The sequence below is a fragment of the Homalodisca vitripennis genome, chromosome 5 (genome assembly GCF_021130785.1).
Source record: "Homalodisca vitripennis isolate AUS2020 chromosome 5, UT_GWSS_2.1, whole genome shotgun sequence".
Classification (NCBI taxonomy): domain Eukaryota; kingdom Metazoa; phylum Arthropoda; class Insecta; order Hemiptera; family Cicadellidae; genus Homalodisca; species Homalodisca vitripennis.
This window is the reverse complement of record NC_060211.1, coordinates 30,160,212-30,175,637: the sequence shown is the minus strand read 5'-3', so window position 1 is coordinate 30,175,637 and position 15,426 is coordinate 30,160,212. Positions and strand designations below refer to the sequence as shown.

The window sequence follows — 15,426 nt, the reverse complement described above, 5'->3', positions numbered from 1 at the left end:
CTGGAATATCTGTAATCAAATGGGAAATCTGTAAAACAAATTCTGATTTAGTTGATAACATAACCTTACCTGACATGTATTTTCTAACTCAATGAATCCAACATTTTCCTAAACGTAACTTTCTTCGTTCTTTAATAAATGATATTTAAAATACTAACATTTAAGATTGTACTTATTCAAAAACTGATAACTGACCAATTTTATTTTGAATAAATTGAAAACTTAATAATTACATTATTTGTTATAATTTATACAAAACAGTAAAATGTCTAAAGTGACGACGAAACACAATGAGCTGGATTAAAGTGATCAGGAGAGATCTTAGATCTCTTTAATTGGATTTTCAACTCCTAAATTGGCATTGGGGTTTTCTTGACCTTTTGAGCGATTTAGAATCTAATTTATAATCAACAAAGAGGATATCATTTACTAAATTTAATTTTAATAGAGGATATGCAAACACTAATTCTGTTAGAAAGTTGTTTTAACAGTTATAACTCTGTTTTTATTTCATTAATGTCAAACAAGAATTCCTTACCTATAGAAGAAGAAGACTGGAGTAGTTACCAGAATATGAATGAATATAAATGAAAAACAAGACTTTTCAGGGCCAAAATTTATCTTGAAGCTTATATAACTATAACATCCTGTAATGAGCTGTCAGTACAAGGACAGTTAGAGTCTGCCTCTTCAGCTATCATTCCTGTATTACAAAACATATGTTTTGTTACTAGGTTTTTGTTATTACAATAAGAACATATTAATTTCTTTTGTATCAGAAATCAGAAAATTTATTTGTCATTTAACACAAGAAACAGTGCAACAGACATCGTCACAGCCTAAGTTATGATTAAAACCTTTTCGTATAAACTACAATGACTAGACTACTTTAAAAACACAACATGTAGCAATAAAACTTTAAAAGACACATAACATATAGACTTAAAAAATAACATCAATGTCAGGCATATTAAAAAATTCTTGTACATGATAAAATGGGTTTTCTTTTAACCAGGCATATAACACTCTTTTAAATCTACTTATAGGCACAGATCGGGCACTAGAAGGTAATCTATTAAAAAATTTGATGCTTATAACTTTATGTGATGCTTGAGTTTTTGCTAACCTAACATATGGTAAATCTAACAGTGCATTAAATCTAGTATGGTAATGATGAAATTCATTCCTCGTGTAATAAAAGTTAAAATACCATGGATGGACATGCACCATCTTAGAACTCATTTTTATTGGCTGAGCATTAGCAGAGCTTATAACCCGAGGGGCTGGAACAATTTTGAGAACAAACTAACCTGTTGACTCGAAGTTTTGCATGAAACTTCATTTCTATATAGACAACAATAAGTTTGATGATGATGTTTGTCACTCATAGGATTTGGCTGAGCGTTAGTGAACATCACAGCAACGAGACAACCACAGAACAAAGAGATTTGTAAACAAACTGTTTACAAATCAGATGATAAGGTCTGAGAACAATCTTGTGATTAAGAAGTGATGATTCAGTCAAGAAATATTTTACCAACTTAAGAATATTGACAGTGTATAGCCAGTAATATTTTTAATACAATTATTTATGTAAAAAATCACAAACTCAATTTTAAAACTTTTAAAGAGGTACACTTTTACAGTACCAGAAACAAAAATACCATTATATTGCCTCATCATAACCTTGGAAAAATTAAGAAAAGCTAAACCTATAAAATAAAGGCTGGAATAAAAATTTGAAATTATATTCCCAAAGCAGTAAGGGAAATAAATTACTTAAAAAAATTCAAACTATTATTAAAAGATTTTCTTTTGCAGCATGCTTTTTATTCACTAGAACATACTCGTACATAGTGTTTTTAGGTTTTGTTCAGTTAATTTTATTAAATATCATATGAGGTTTTACAGTATGGTGTAACAGTGTTAATAGTAGTTTTAATATACTTGACACTATTTATTGTACATTGATACATTCTAAAAAACACAGACTAAAAAAATGACATTAATGTGATATATCAAGACATGTAACCTTAACTAACCACTTTGTATCTCGAAAACGATTTCATCTTTAGACTTTAAATTTGTATAAAACTTCATTTCTACGCAAACAGGAATGATTCAGATGATGGTGCATATCTTTTCATGGGATTTGGTTGAGCTTCATTAAAGCCTGTAATTTAGAGTACTGGCAAAATTTCTCTCCTGTCTCCATGGGGACAGTAAAATGTCATTTTCTATGATTTTCTGTAGGATATGAATAAAATGAGCTGTCGACTTTACATTTGTGCTCCCAATGCTGGTTACCCAATGCCGGATATTACCTAAATATTTGTGTTGGTAAATCAGTGAAGAGTGGTATAACTATGCTTTATAATATTTTATATAAATGTTTTACATTTGTACAAGGAGTGCATTTATATAAAGAAAAGACTATAATTAAAGATTAATCTAAACTATAGAACAGCCATTAAGAATCTAAATGTGCTCTGAAATGAGAGTGAGATTAAGAGATAAAAGTGTTATGAATAAAAATTTTGGGTAGTTATACAAGTGAAATATGCTTTATTGATGAAGTCTATGTGAAGTTATTTTGTGCAGTGTAAATTAAGTTTGAAATATTACCACGATTTCTAAAGGGAATTTAATAACTATATTGCTCTTTATATAATTTTATATACTCTGTTATCTTAAAGTATATTTCCTATAAACATATTATTATGAAATTTCCTAAACTGCCAACAAACCCATGGGTCTATCTATATGTTTTAAGTATATTCTTAGCACCTTTGGTAGTTTTGCCATTAGTGTAGCAGATTTATACAGCATGTTAAAGAGTACAATCTGATAATTGTATATGACTAACCTAACGTAAATATTTAATACTGCTCAAATTAATAACTTTATTTTTTATTTTAACGCTGCTTTATTACCTTAATCCAATTAGAAAATAGTAATAAATTAAAAAGTTATGTATATAGCCAATACTGCAAAGAAGGAGTTTGGTCGTATGGAATACCCCCCGAACGAGATCAGAAGATCCTCCTAATTTTGACTTTTATGATCTCACAAAACTGTTTTGGAGTTAACCTGTATGGAACGCAAATGTATACAGGGTGTACCGTAACTCTCTGGACGTTATTGCTCAGGTCAAGACAAACATATTTCACCATATGAACTAAGGGTCTCTGATACTTAGTTTCCCATCTGTCTGTCTGTATGTGTTTTTATAAAAAAATAATATCTTAAAAACTAATAAGTTAAATTATACAAAATTTGGCTGAAATGTTTATGATAATAAGGTGAGTTACTGAAAAAAATGTCATGACACTTTCTTTTATATTTTCAAAATGGTGGCAGTTAAAACTTCTAAACTTTGAATGAATCTTAAAAACCAGCAGTTTTTCTCAAGAATTAGATGACAGTTTTTTAGAGAATTTTATCATAATTCTACTTACACCAAAGTTATTTAAATTGAATAATAAATAACTGATTTAGAGCAGATTTACTGTGACAAGACATGGTCCACATTGAGGTTCTAAGCTAATAACCAACAATTCAAAATCTGAATAAATGGCAGCTCTCTGGGAAACTAAGTATTGAAGACCCATGTTCATATGATGAAATATGTTTATCTTGACCTGAGCAATAACGTGGTATACTTTTGTCCAGAGAGTTACGGGATGCCCTGTATATTAATATTTGAATACATTTTGAAGCACTGGTACTGTCAGTACCTGAACTTAGTCAGTACTTGCAGGTAGCTGTATACGTTGCATAATAAGCACACCAGCACATTATGATATGTAATTCCAAACATTACAACAAAATGTTTAAATTTCCTGAAGATTTCATTGTTAACATCACACATTTAGTTATATGTCAAAGTACGTTTTGAACAAAATTCTTCAAGTTGAAACATCACTGTATTGCGAAAATAAAGCAACATGCTAATATGTGTTAACTATAATGTAACGTGTAATCCTTCCAGAAAAACCTAAAAGAACTTGAGTACAGATATTAACACGTTCACAAAAATGTCTAATTTCCGGAGTTTTTTTATACGCTGTTGAATTTTTTAAATAATAACGGCAAAAAACCATAAGTGTTTTTTTAACATTGAATGTCTTAAGTATTATAATAAAAAGTATAAAGGCTTTACAATTTTGTACAAACAAACTTTTTTAATGTATTTTTTCAATGTTTCTTCGTGTACCGTACCCCAAGGGATACCTAAAACATTAATTTACTTTAAAAATTTAGGAGTACACAATAGTCTGAGGTATTTGTTTAAGCGGGGGATAAAATTGAACAAACCACCTAGTCAGGCAAACAATAAAAACACGATAAGGAAACGTATAGCAATGTGTACACCATCGGACACACATCACACTTTTCAAAAGCCCCCTGTGTACCTGATTGGGTACATGACGCCAGTTGTGACAGATTGCGTGTATCCGACGGGATATACGTTATCGTGAACGTGTTAAAGATTCTGTAATTTGGGGTAGATAACAAAAACCACACGATGCTATTGATGGCATGTTAAAAAAGTAACAGGAATTTTCATATTTTGAAAAAAAATATTTATTTATTCCTCTATGTTAATGTACATCAAAATAGTGCCCATTACATATTTTGCACTTGTGACAGCGCTTCTTCCAATCCTCGAAGTTCTTCTCCAACTCAGTCTTTGGGAAAGGTGTTAGCTCTTTCAGTGACGACCTGTTAATGTCATCTATGCTCATTATTTTTGGAAATAAAAAGTCACATGGAACCATGTTTGGAAAATTTAGACGCTGGGCATTGTTACAGTATTGTTTTTGGCAAAAAATTCACGAACAAGCAATGAAGTGTAAGCAGGTACATTGTCATGGTGTAAAAGCCATGAATTGTTTTGCCACAAATCCGGGTGTTTTTCGGATTGCTTCCTGATAACTTTGAACTTGCAGGTAGTACTCCTTATTGACTGTTTGACCTTGTGATAAGAGTTTTCATAATGCACTAAGCCATTAAAACCTAAGAACAGAATGGTTAGACTTTAATATTTTCTTATTAAGTCTTCAAGATACAGTATGCAGTTAGAAATAAACTTACTTTAGGTTCAACTTCTTCAAATGTTTCTAATAAAACTTTCCAGATTCAATGTATTTCATTACCAGTTAATTTAGTATGAGATGAGGAATAACAAGAGTTCAGCTCTAAAATATTTGTACTCTGATAACTCAAAGTTGAAAACTCTGATCAATGAAGACTGGTGTTATTTGATTATTCTGTGCCTACAAACACTGTTTGTAAACTTCTTTATATTACATTTTTTTAATATTAGGTGCTACTATTGAGTGGTTTTAATCAACTTAATTTACCATCTTATATGAAATGGTGCAGACATATGGCTAAGTGAAGCATCGGTACAGACATACAATCAAGTGTAGTTAGCATTGGTACAGACATATGATCAAGTGTAGTTAGCATCGGTACAGACATATAATCAAGTGTAGCAAGCATCGGTACAGACATACAATCAAGTTTAGCTAGCATCGGTACAGACATAAGATCAAGTTTAGCTAGCATCGGTACAGACATACAATCAAGTGTAGCAAGCATCGGTACAGACATACAATCAAGTTTAGGTAGCATCGGTACAGACATAAGATCAAGTTTAGCTAGCATCGGTACAGGCATACGATCAAGTGTAGCTAGCATCGGTACAGATATACGATGAAGTGTAGTTAGCATCAGTTCATACATATGATCAAGTGTGGTTAGCATTGGCACAGACATATGACCAAGTATAGATCGCTAATTGAGACTGAGAACGAGGACAACTGCTTTTCTACTTATAGACAACATTTTACCTATTCCCTTCAAACTCCCTGTCCACCTAACTATTACATAGGATTCTTGATTCTGGCTGGTTCTTACTGGTTCTGTGGAGTAAGAATTGTTCTTAGTCTCAAGCGATCTGCTCATTTATTGTATCCTATTCGTAATTACTTGCTGTGCCACTAATTCATGGAACACCTGAATTTATCATCTATATAATCTAGGATCTAGGGTATCAAAAATCAAGCAAAGACTTGAATATGTACAATTTATTGCATTTTGGTTGGTTACATTTAACATACAAATGAATTATATATATACACAAGAGCTCTTCATTATAAGAGCTACGTAACCTATTCGAGAACAAATACAATGACTTCTGGGACAAAGCTATGTACAGTGACTTATTTTTGGCAACAACCTCCTACGTCTTCAGTCTGTTTTAGTTGAAGATTTCAAAATGATATATATTAAAAATAGTATTTTGATTTTCACTTCTAATTATTTGTTAACGTTTGTGATTTTAAAAAAAGTGCTATATCTCCAAATTAACTTTTTTAAACAAAATACTTTAACTTTTAATTCCAAAATTATTTGTTTGTTATCAAACGTAAAAAAATGAAGTTTGACCATTAGGAGCTATAGTACTTACAATCATAGGCCTTGAAATATTTAATTAAGCTTTGTTTTATGCATTTATTTTAATGTAATAATAAAATCAATTTTTGTACACACTGTAATTAAAATTAAAATTGAGTGCACATGGATGCACAACATAACTATTACGGCCCGCGTAAGTAATTGCGGATTCTTTGTCAGTCGTTATGAAAAATATAACGAAACGTATCAACTATGCAAGTGTTTTCAACAGAAAAAAAATTAATTTCCTGATAATGAATGTTTCTTACAAGTGAAATGATGAGACAACAATTAGTGGTGATATATCGTGACTTCAGTCCCGTACAATTTTTTAATTTACATTAACATCATGAAAGCACGAAATTGACAGTCAACAACCGAAGGCTTTGTACACTGAGGACTCTTGCGCTGGAGCACCGTGCGCCTAGGACCGTCAGCTGTTACTCTTGATGATGCTCTGGTTGGGTTGTTGTTGCTGATGCTGTTGCTGCAGTTGAGACATGTTGTTGTTGAGGTCTCCAGCTCCTCTGCCTGCTCCGCCTGTCGAAGGCGCCACCTTCACAAAAATATTCACTCAGTAACAATTGATGGTATTAGTGATTAGCAGTCTCAGTTTGTAGAGTAAAAGAGTAAAATAAGTAAAGTACCTTAATCATTCAGTGGTTTAGAAACATTTTTAAGAGAAGGATACACAAGTCTGCTTGTTTTATTATGTCTCCCCATTTTAGATGTAGACGACATAAATAATACAAATAAATAATACAAAAGCAAAAACATGCCTGAAATACGAAAGATTTTAAAAGCGCTGATGGATTGCAAATGCCAAATCGATGTTTGTAGCAGAGCAAACTACCATGTTTCTCTAGTAATAACATATTTTATTCTGGAAGATTTGCATGTACAAGGAGCTTGGATCAATATATACACATTAATAATGAACTGCATGAACCCCATATTGAAATAGTAAAGATGAAGGAGTTGGCAACACAATATTGCTAGTGGAGAGAGATTGATTGATACGGGTACAGATGGTAAAATCTTGTAAAGGTTGTTGCTTGGTTAAAAATGCACTAAATAAGACAAATGTTCATTCATGGAGCATTCCTAACAGATCTTGGAATAGAATTCGAACAGAGGATTACTATTACGACAGAGTCTAAACCAGCCAGTGACTAGTGATTCAGAACAGAAGGAAATTGATGAAAATGTTACGTCACATTAATCAACAAAGATTAAAAAATTATCATTTCATATTTTTACCCTTTAGACGATGGATTTCTAGAAACAACAGGTTGCAAGGGTGTAGCCAGAAAGGGGATCCAAGAGGTCCAGAACCCCCAATTTTTCAATTTTTTCAATTACTTTTTTTGTAAACGATTATTATTATTTAAATAATTCAGTATTACTGACATGTACTGCATAAAGATCGTTCTCAAGAAAGAAACGGGTCAAGAACTTTTTAAGGAACAAAATGGGGCCTTATTCTTTGTCCACTATGGGAAAATATCAGTTGCCTGGACCCCCAAAATTTTTTCCTGGCTAGGTTCTTGACAGATTGTGTGCTTATACAGTGCAAAATGGCTCTGAGTTCCTAGACTAAATTTAAAAGACAATGACTAAGTGTTCTGTATTACTTTCTTAGAAACTTTGAATAATATCCAGCAAATTGTTATACTGCAAACATAAATTACAGAGTGGTGAACTACTTACTGGCAAACTGTTGGTCTGCCTCTTGAGCTGGGCAATGGTGGAGGGGTTGTAGGCCATGTTGGCGAACACCAGCCTCTCCTCGTAGTCGTACTCACACAGGATCTTGTTATCACACAGGTAGAACCGGTCTCCCACACAGAACCTGTCAACACAGAGACAGCTGCGGTCAATATCAGTGTGTTCAGCGTATTAACACAGGATGTTATCACACAGGTAGAACCGGTCTCCCACACAGAACCTGTCAACACAGAGACAGCTGCGGTCAATATCAGTGTGTTCAGCGTATTAACACAGGATGTTATCACACAGGTAGAACCGGTCTCCCACACAGAACCTGTCAACACAGAGACAGCTGCAGTCAATATCAGTGTGTTCAGCGTATTAACACAGGATGTTATCACACAGGTAGAACCGGTCTCCCACACAGAACCTGTCAACACAGAGACAGCTGCGGTCAATATCAGTGTGTTCAGCGTATTAACACAGGATGTTATCACACAGGTAGAAACTGGTCTCCCACACAGAACCTGTCAACACAGAGACAGCTGTGGTCAATATCAGTGTGTTCAGCGTATTTAACACAGGATGTTATCACACAGGTAGAACCGGTCTCCCACACAGAACCTGTCAACACAGAGACAGCTGCGGTCAATATCAGTGTGTTCAGCATATTAACACAGGATGTTATCACACAGGTAGAACCGGTCTCCCACACAGAACCTGTCAACACAGAGACAGCTGCGGTCAATATCAGTGTGTTCAGCGTATTAACACAGGATGTTATCACACAGGTAGAACCGATCTCCCACACAGAACCTGTCAACACAGAGACAGTGGCAGTCATCAGTGATGGGGCATCCTGTTTAGTGTTTCAACTAGACTCATTACAGACAGGTATGTTCCTCATAGAATTTTTGTTTATAATACAGTACTTTTTTATGTTTTTGCTACGAAAGGGGATATTAAAGAGCATGCATACATTCCATATCGTAATGTATTCAGAAATATATCAAGGTCTTAAAAAGCATTTTACATAAATGCTGATAAAAACTAAGACTACTGAAAGATTCTCATATTTTCTGTTGTAAAATGTTACAGTTATCTGCCTCAAATCTATACTTATTCTTTATTATTTTATTGTTAAAACATTTATATTTTTGGGTATATTATTGAAATTTGTTGATTGTTTTATCAATTAAATATATTTTTTATTTTCATTTTTAAAAATATGTTGTTAAATAAATTATTTATATTAAATATATCTTGACATAATACAAGGTAAATCAAAGTATTGATGTTTCCAATTAATGGGTTTTAATACTGTATTTTATGGGATGTGTAAAGAATATTTGAATGGGTTCTGGCATCAGGACAAGTCAAGGTTAATTATTTAGAAAAAGAAGGTGAGAGTTTTGGCTCCATTTTGTTTGTCCAAATAGGTCATTCAAAGATATCTTGTTCACATTTGTTATTGAGAAACAGATCAAGGGAAATGTTGGTATACAAGTGTATATGGCAGGTATAATACTTGTATTATATGGTATACATTGTAAGATAAATATATGCTTAATTTCTCTTAATATTTTGGTTTGATATTGCACTACTAACTAATAAGTCAAAGTCATTCTAGACAAGTCGGTGGATTATAGATCGTAAATTATCTTCTTATATTTAATTTTTAAACCATTAAACTTTATTTTATGTACCTACAATCTGGTGTCTCACAGGGCACCCACCTTGGTCCTGTCTTCTTTAATATTATCTCATCAACGATTAGACTGCACGATTAAAATTCATCTTATTTTCGCTGATGAAAATAACTAATCTCAGATAGGCTCTACTTCAGTTCTGAAATGAAAAGGAAAGGTTTTATCTCTTAGACATGTAAGTAGAGTAATAGCCTCCTTTTCTGAGTGATATATATATATATAGGCTATAACCCCATACTAATTTTATAATTTCATATTATTGGGAGATTAGTAATGATATTATCATGATAAAAATGTATATTGTTATTTTCATACATCTTATGGCAACAAGTCTATATGTACTGTTATTGGTATTGTACAATTTCCAGTAAATTGTGATATTAATAAAACATTAAAATTATAAATTTTGTTCATTTGCATGTAGTTTTCTCTATTCAAACTCGAAAATATAGAAAATGGAGAATACTAGGTGAATGGTGGGGGGGGGGGGATACCAATATTTGGAGCACAAGTTTAAATTAATTCCTGGAGCAGCCACTAATCTTCATCACACCTGTTTTTGACTTCATGTGTCTCATTAACAGCATTTAATACATCTTCATTAGCGTGCAAGAGTACAAAATGCAATCTTCAATGAAACGTCTCATTAAATCCATCTTATAAGTACAACCATTATGTTCCAAGGTTTTAATGAGATGTATTTTGACAATGAGTAATGATTAGTTGTAGTGATAGAAAATAATAAATAAGTAACAATATTGTATAGCTATAAAAGATCTTTGCAACGTGTGCCCATAAAATCTTGATTACATCTTATTTGTAAATGGAACTATTTTAGAATTACAAATAAAAATTGTCTTAAAGTAATTTAAATGACCACTACTACAGGATACAAGTAAACAACATTACAACAAGAAACGCATCCTTGAAAATCTACAGCTTGCAATTATTTTAAAGTAATTCATAATGATAACATAATTTATAACTGGTAATGAAAACTTTAATATATTCACTATAGTCATGGCTGGACAAAATAATTTAAATTATTGTATCTGAAAACAATGGGGATCTCCAAACGCGTTAACGATTGCCCCCACACCTGAAAATTATTTCAGTTGTTTCCTATTAATGAAGTGTGGCCCCTTACTCCCCAATGTATGCAATACCCGCAATGCAGATCTGCACCTGTATTGCCGTCTAGCGCCGTTACATTCATACCAACCAGAGTGGTTTGATCTAATAATACCCCACTCACCTGTCCATAGAGCATAATTTATGTGGTGAAAAATATATCTTTTTTAACTCTCTTCGGTTCTTTATCATGTGCAATAAAGGAACATTAACAGGTAAAGAAAGGTAAACAATTCTTGGGAGAATGATTGAAATAACTATCGTATTAATATTAGCACAGCACTAATTCGAATTGTATATTATTTCCTTTGGTAAATTGAAATCGTTGCCGACTTTCGTACATTCAAATACAAAAATAACGTCAGTTACGCAAGATTTGTAATTTAAAAATAACTTTTCGGCGCTACGTCAGCAATGCTGGAGACCGTTTTGGACATGATTAAAAAACGCAATCTCATTTACGACCCCATAAAGAGGCCAGGTGGGCTGATCTTATGGGAAATTCACGCGTTATATATCCGGAGAGTGGCGGCATGTATATTTCAAAGTAATATTCAGCATGCAAGGAGAAGAAGATTGCTTCCCGGTCGCGGACTGACAAAAGTGATTTCAGGGCAATATTAAAGATGGCGCCAGTGGTTACAACGCCCCCGGGAAATCAACAGAGCGTTGAGCGGGCCGGGCGGCGGGCAGTGGCAGGATCGTGTCGGCCCTGTCGGCCGGACTGCCGGACATCATGTCTCTTCCTCTCACCTCGCCTGTCGGCACATTACACGCGCTTAACTATACATCAATGAGTACACACAAGTATACTACACGTGTCTGTCGTCTCATGTAATATATCTTACTTATGTGCAAAATCGATGTTGCAGATTTTCTCCGATTCGTTACGATTTTTTTGCGCTTGAAAGGCGTACAAAATATAATAATCCAAAGTGCTGAAAACTCGGGAATTAATTAATACGTCGTAATTTTTCCGAGGATTCGTAGAGATCGCTAGTTTGTTCGTTATCATAGTTTTGAAAATGATAACCCAAGGAATTAGCGATCTCTACAAATCCTCGGCAAAATACCGACGTATTAATTAATTTAACACACACACACACACACACACACACACACACACACACACACACACACACACACACACACACACACACACACACACACACACACACACTCACTCACACTCACTCACTCACTCACTCACTCACTCTCTCTCTCTCTCCCTCTATATATATATATATATATATATATATATATATATATATATATATATATATATATTTCAATCAAACATTGAATCGCAAAAAGTACTTGCTCCGCCGGGACTCGAACCCGGATCTCTCACTTGCCGGGTGAATGTGCTACCATTACACCACAGAGCCCTCACTTTTTACGATTTAACTATTTTGTATTTGGCCGTATCTGTCACATATGCGTTTAAATAACTAAACTTAACATATGATCGGAAGACCAAATACCTGTCAAATGACTTTTATTTGCTCCCGGCGGAGCAAGTACTTTTTGCGAATCAATGTTTATTGAAATTAAATAAGGCTATTGCCATTTATACAAATTTAATGAATATATATACACGAGACAAGACATAAATATCCGGTTGCGTTCGATCAGTTTATTCTTAGCATAGCTATGGAAAAAATATATTATTTTAACAAGAGTATAAATATAATAACATGTACAAAAATTCTACTTTTGAATGTAAACTTTGAATACATAGTCGCCTAGGAATTGACTTTGGCTAAAAGTTCATTTGTCACTGGTTTAGTGATTCTGGCTTATTCTGCTTACGTTTTTAGCGATTTATTCGGAGTAATTCGAGTAGATGACCTGACTGGAATATAAAAACCAATTACCGGCTTCCGTATACAACCTCGCTGTTACTGAATTCTACAATTAATTCAAAATATAGCAATGAAATAAAACAATAAATACTAAAAACGTTCACTTTTAGAAATATTGATTTTATCCTCAACATGCTGCTGCATTATTATTATATTTCGTAAGTTTTCAGAATTTCGCTGGACTAAGTTCTGTTCATTTTATAAACACTGTTTTAACTTAGTCGTTATATTTATTTTGCTGAGTATTTTCAGAAATCTCAAAGTTAGAGCCCCAGTTTAGGTCTGGGCAGTTTTACATAGTGACTTTTCCGAAGTCAGAGGTGTACAAAACATAATAATACGAAGTGCTGAAAATTCATGACATGAATTAATACGTCAGTATTTTGCCGAGGATTTGTAGAGATCGCTAATTCGTTTGTTATAATTTTCAAAAGATAAAAAAACGAGACGAGACATAAACGTCGCTTAGCGTTCGATCAGTTTACTTATCGACTAGGATTACATATTAGGATAAAATAAACAAATCATACCAGAGCGTTGTGACACGCCTTTGTCAAGATTTGTTTATTTTAACCTAATTTGTAATTATGTGTTATGTTAGTTATTTACCTGAAGAAGAGATCAGATTGCAGATCTCGAAACGTAGTATTACTGATTTTTTGTTTCACTGAACGATGCCAAATTCCGGAAAAATCCTGTTCCCTTCACAATCCTTCCATCGTCAAAAATAAACTTCAAACAAAGAATTAGATTACAGATAATTGCCAGCATTATTATCGTTGTTATTTTGTCACATTAGTATTATTCATTCCCATAAGAACAAATATAACTTTAACTTGTTGCTTTATACCGTAAAAGGTTTATCTTCAATGCATGATTCAGCAAAGAATGCATAATCCACAATCGTGCCGTTACGGATAAAATAGTACCTCTCTAGGAGCTTTAGTCTGATCGATTAATAATGGCAAACCAAAGTGCAAATGTGGCAAAGAGGTGGAGTATTTAAAAAATACGACAGGTTTGTGTGTACAGAGGTGATATTAGTCGCAGAATTAGCATAAAGATCGCGCCGGACACACGCGACCTAGCATGCGAGCTTGTTTATACAGCGAGTAACGCGTTCATTTCGCGAGCTCAACCAATACACCACTTAGTTCTTAATCCTTCATTTTCTTTCTAATGGTCCTCCTCTGAAATATTTTTCGTCCACAGTCGAAACGGTCACGAACCGCCATTAGGTTAAACGTCGTTATTTAATAATTGTGTTTCCGTTTTGGAAGGAGCGCATAAATTAGGGCTTGTTGCCACGAAATACCCCCCCCCCCCGGTGACACCCACACGCGATAATATCGCCCCCGGCTTACGCTCACTTTAAATGCTAACTGACCGTATGAGGTCTTGATTGCCTGGAACCGCAGGGACGGACATTGTTTGTTGTCCTAGACCGCAACTCTGATCTATTTCCGGGCACTATTTGGAATAGGCGGAGTTGGTATTAGTTTGCGATCCGAAAATACGCTCCTTACTTCAACCGCCATGTCAGCTGCAATAATAATATGATTGTAAACTGTCAATAAAAGTTACTGACCATTTGTAAAAAAACAATTTTATGTTCAGATAATTTAATGTAATACGAAAAGTATGCGATAAAAGTTTCACATGATTAATAAAACGGTTTCTCATTACGTTTGGTCTCAAACATATGTATAAGGAATATAATTTAGGAAAGTAACTGTTAATGTACAAGGTGAAAAGTATGTAACCAAATCCTTTTAACCCATTTATAACGAAAATAAAATCTAAAGTTTTAGGAAATGTTTATTAAAATTACTTACACGTTTTAAATGATTTTCATTTTACACCTTTTTCTAAAGTGTAGTGGTGGAGAGTAAATTAAGATTTTCAAATAGCAATTCCATCTATAGTTGTAAAATGATCAAGAAAAATTACTGAACATTCGTAAAAAACAATTTTATGTTCAAATAATTAAATGTGAGACAAAAATTTCACATGATAAATAAAAAATCTCTCATTACTTTTGCTCTCAAACATATAGGAAATAGTGTATAGGAAATAGAATTTAGGAAATCCACTGATAATATACAAGTGAAAAAACGTAACCAAATCCTCTTAACCCATTTATAACGAAAATAAAATCTAAAGCGTTAGAAGTGTTTATTACACGATTTTTATTTTACACATTTTTCTAAAGTGTACTAGTGGAGAGTAACTTAAGATTTTCAAATAGCAGTTCCTTTCTTGAAACCACCAAAAAAAGCCAACGCGTCATTTACAAAACCTTGTTTCTGTAAAGTGGGAAGGGGGAGGGGAGGAGTGAATCACAATGTGATTTACAGTATTTTGTGAAATCGTCTGAGAAGAATGTGAATTATCGCAATCATTGTACAATCTAAATGAAATAAATGTGAATTTACTTTTTAAATCGCTCCTCTTTCTGATAACGCCTTCCAAACTTTCTTTTAGTAAATGCTATACTCTTATATGACCTTATGCATTTGAAACTCCTTTAACCTAATTTAATGACA

At 33.4% G+C, this 15,426-nt stretch overlaps 1 protein-coding gene across 1 annotated transcript in view; it reads right to left on the bottom strand.

Moving 5' to 3' along the window:
- Window positions 1-6,080: 6,080 nt before the first annotated feature.
- The window catches only part of LOC124361915 (LIM domain only protein 3-like), a 108,131-nt gene continuing 98,785 nt past the window's right edge, over window positions 6,081-15,426 (bottom strand). Inside the window, exons 6-7 of the mRNA XM_046815978.1 lie at window positions 8,176-8,317; window positions 6,081-7,021 (exon numbers count right to left, since the gene is read on the bottom strand). Of these exons, the coding sequence (XP_046671934.1) occupies window positions 6,899-7,021; window positions 8,176-8,317 (265 nt within the window). The 3' untranslated portion in view covers window positions 6,081-6,898. The remainder of the gene's footprint in view (window positions 7,022-8,175; window positions 8,318-15,426) is intronic.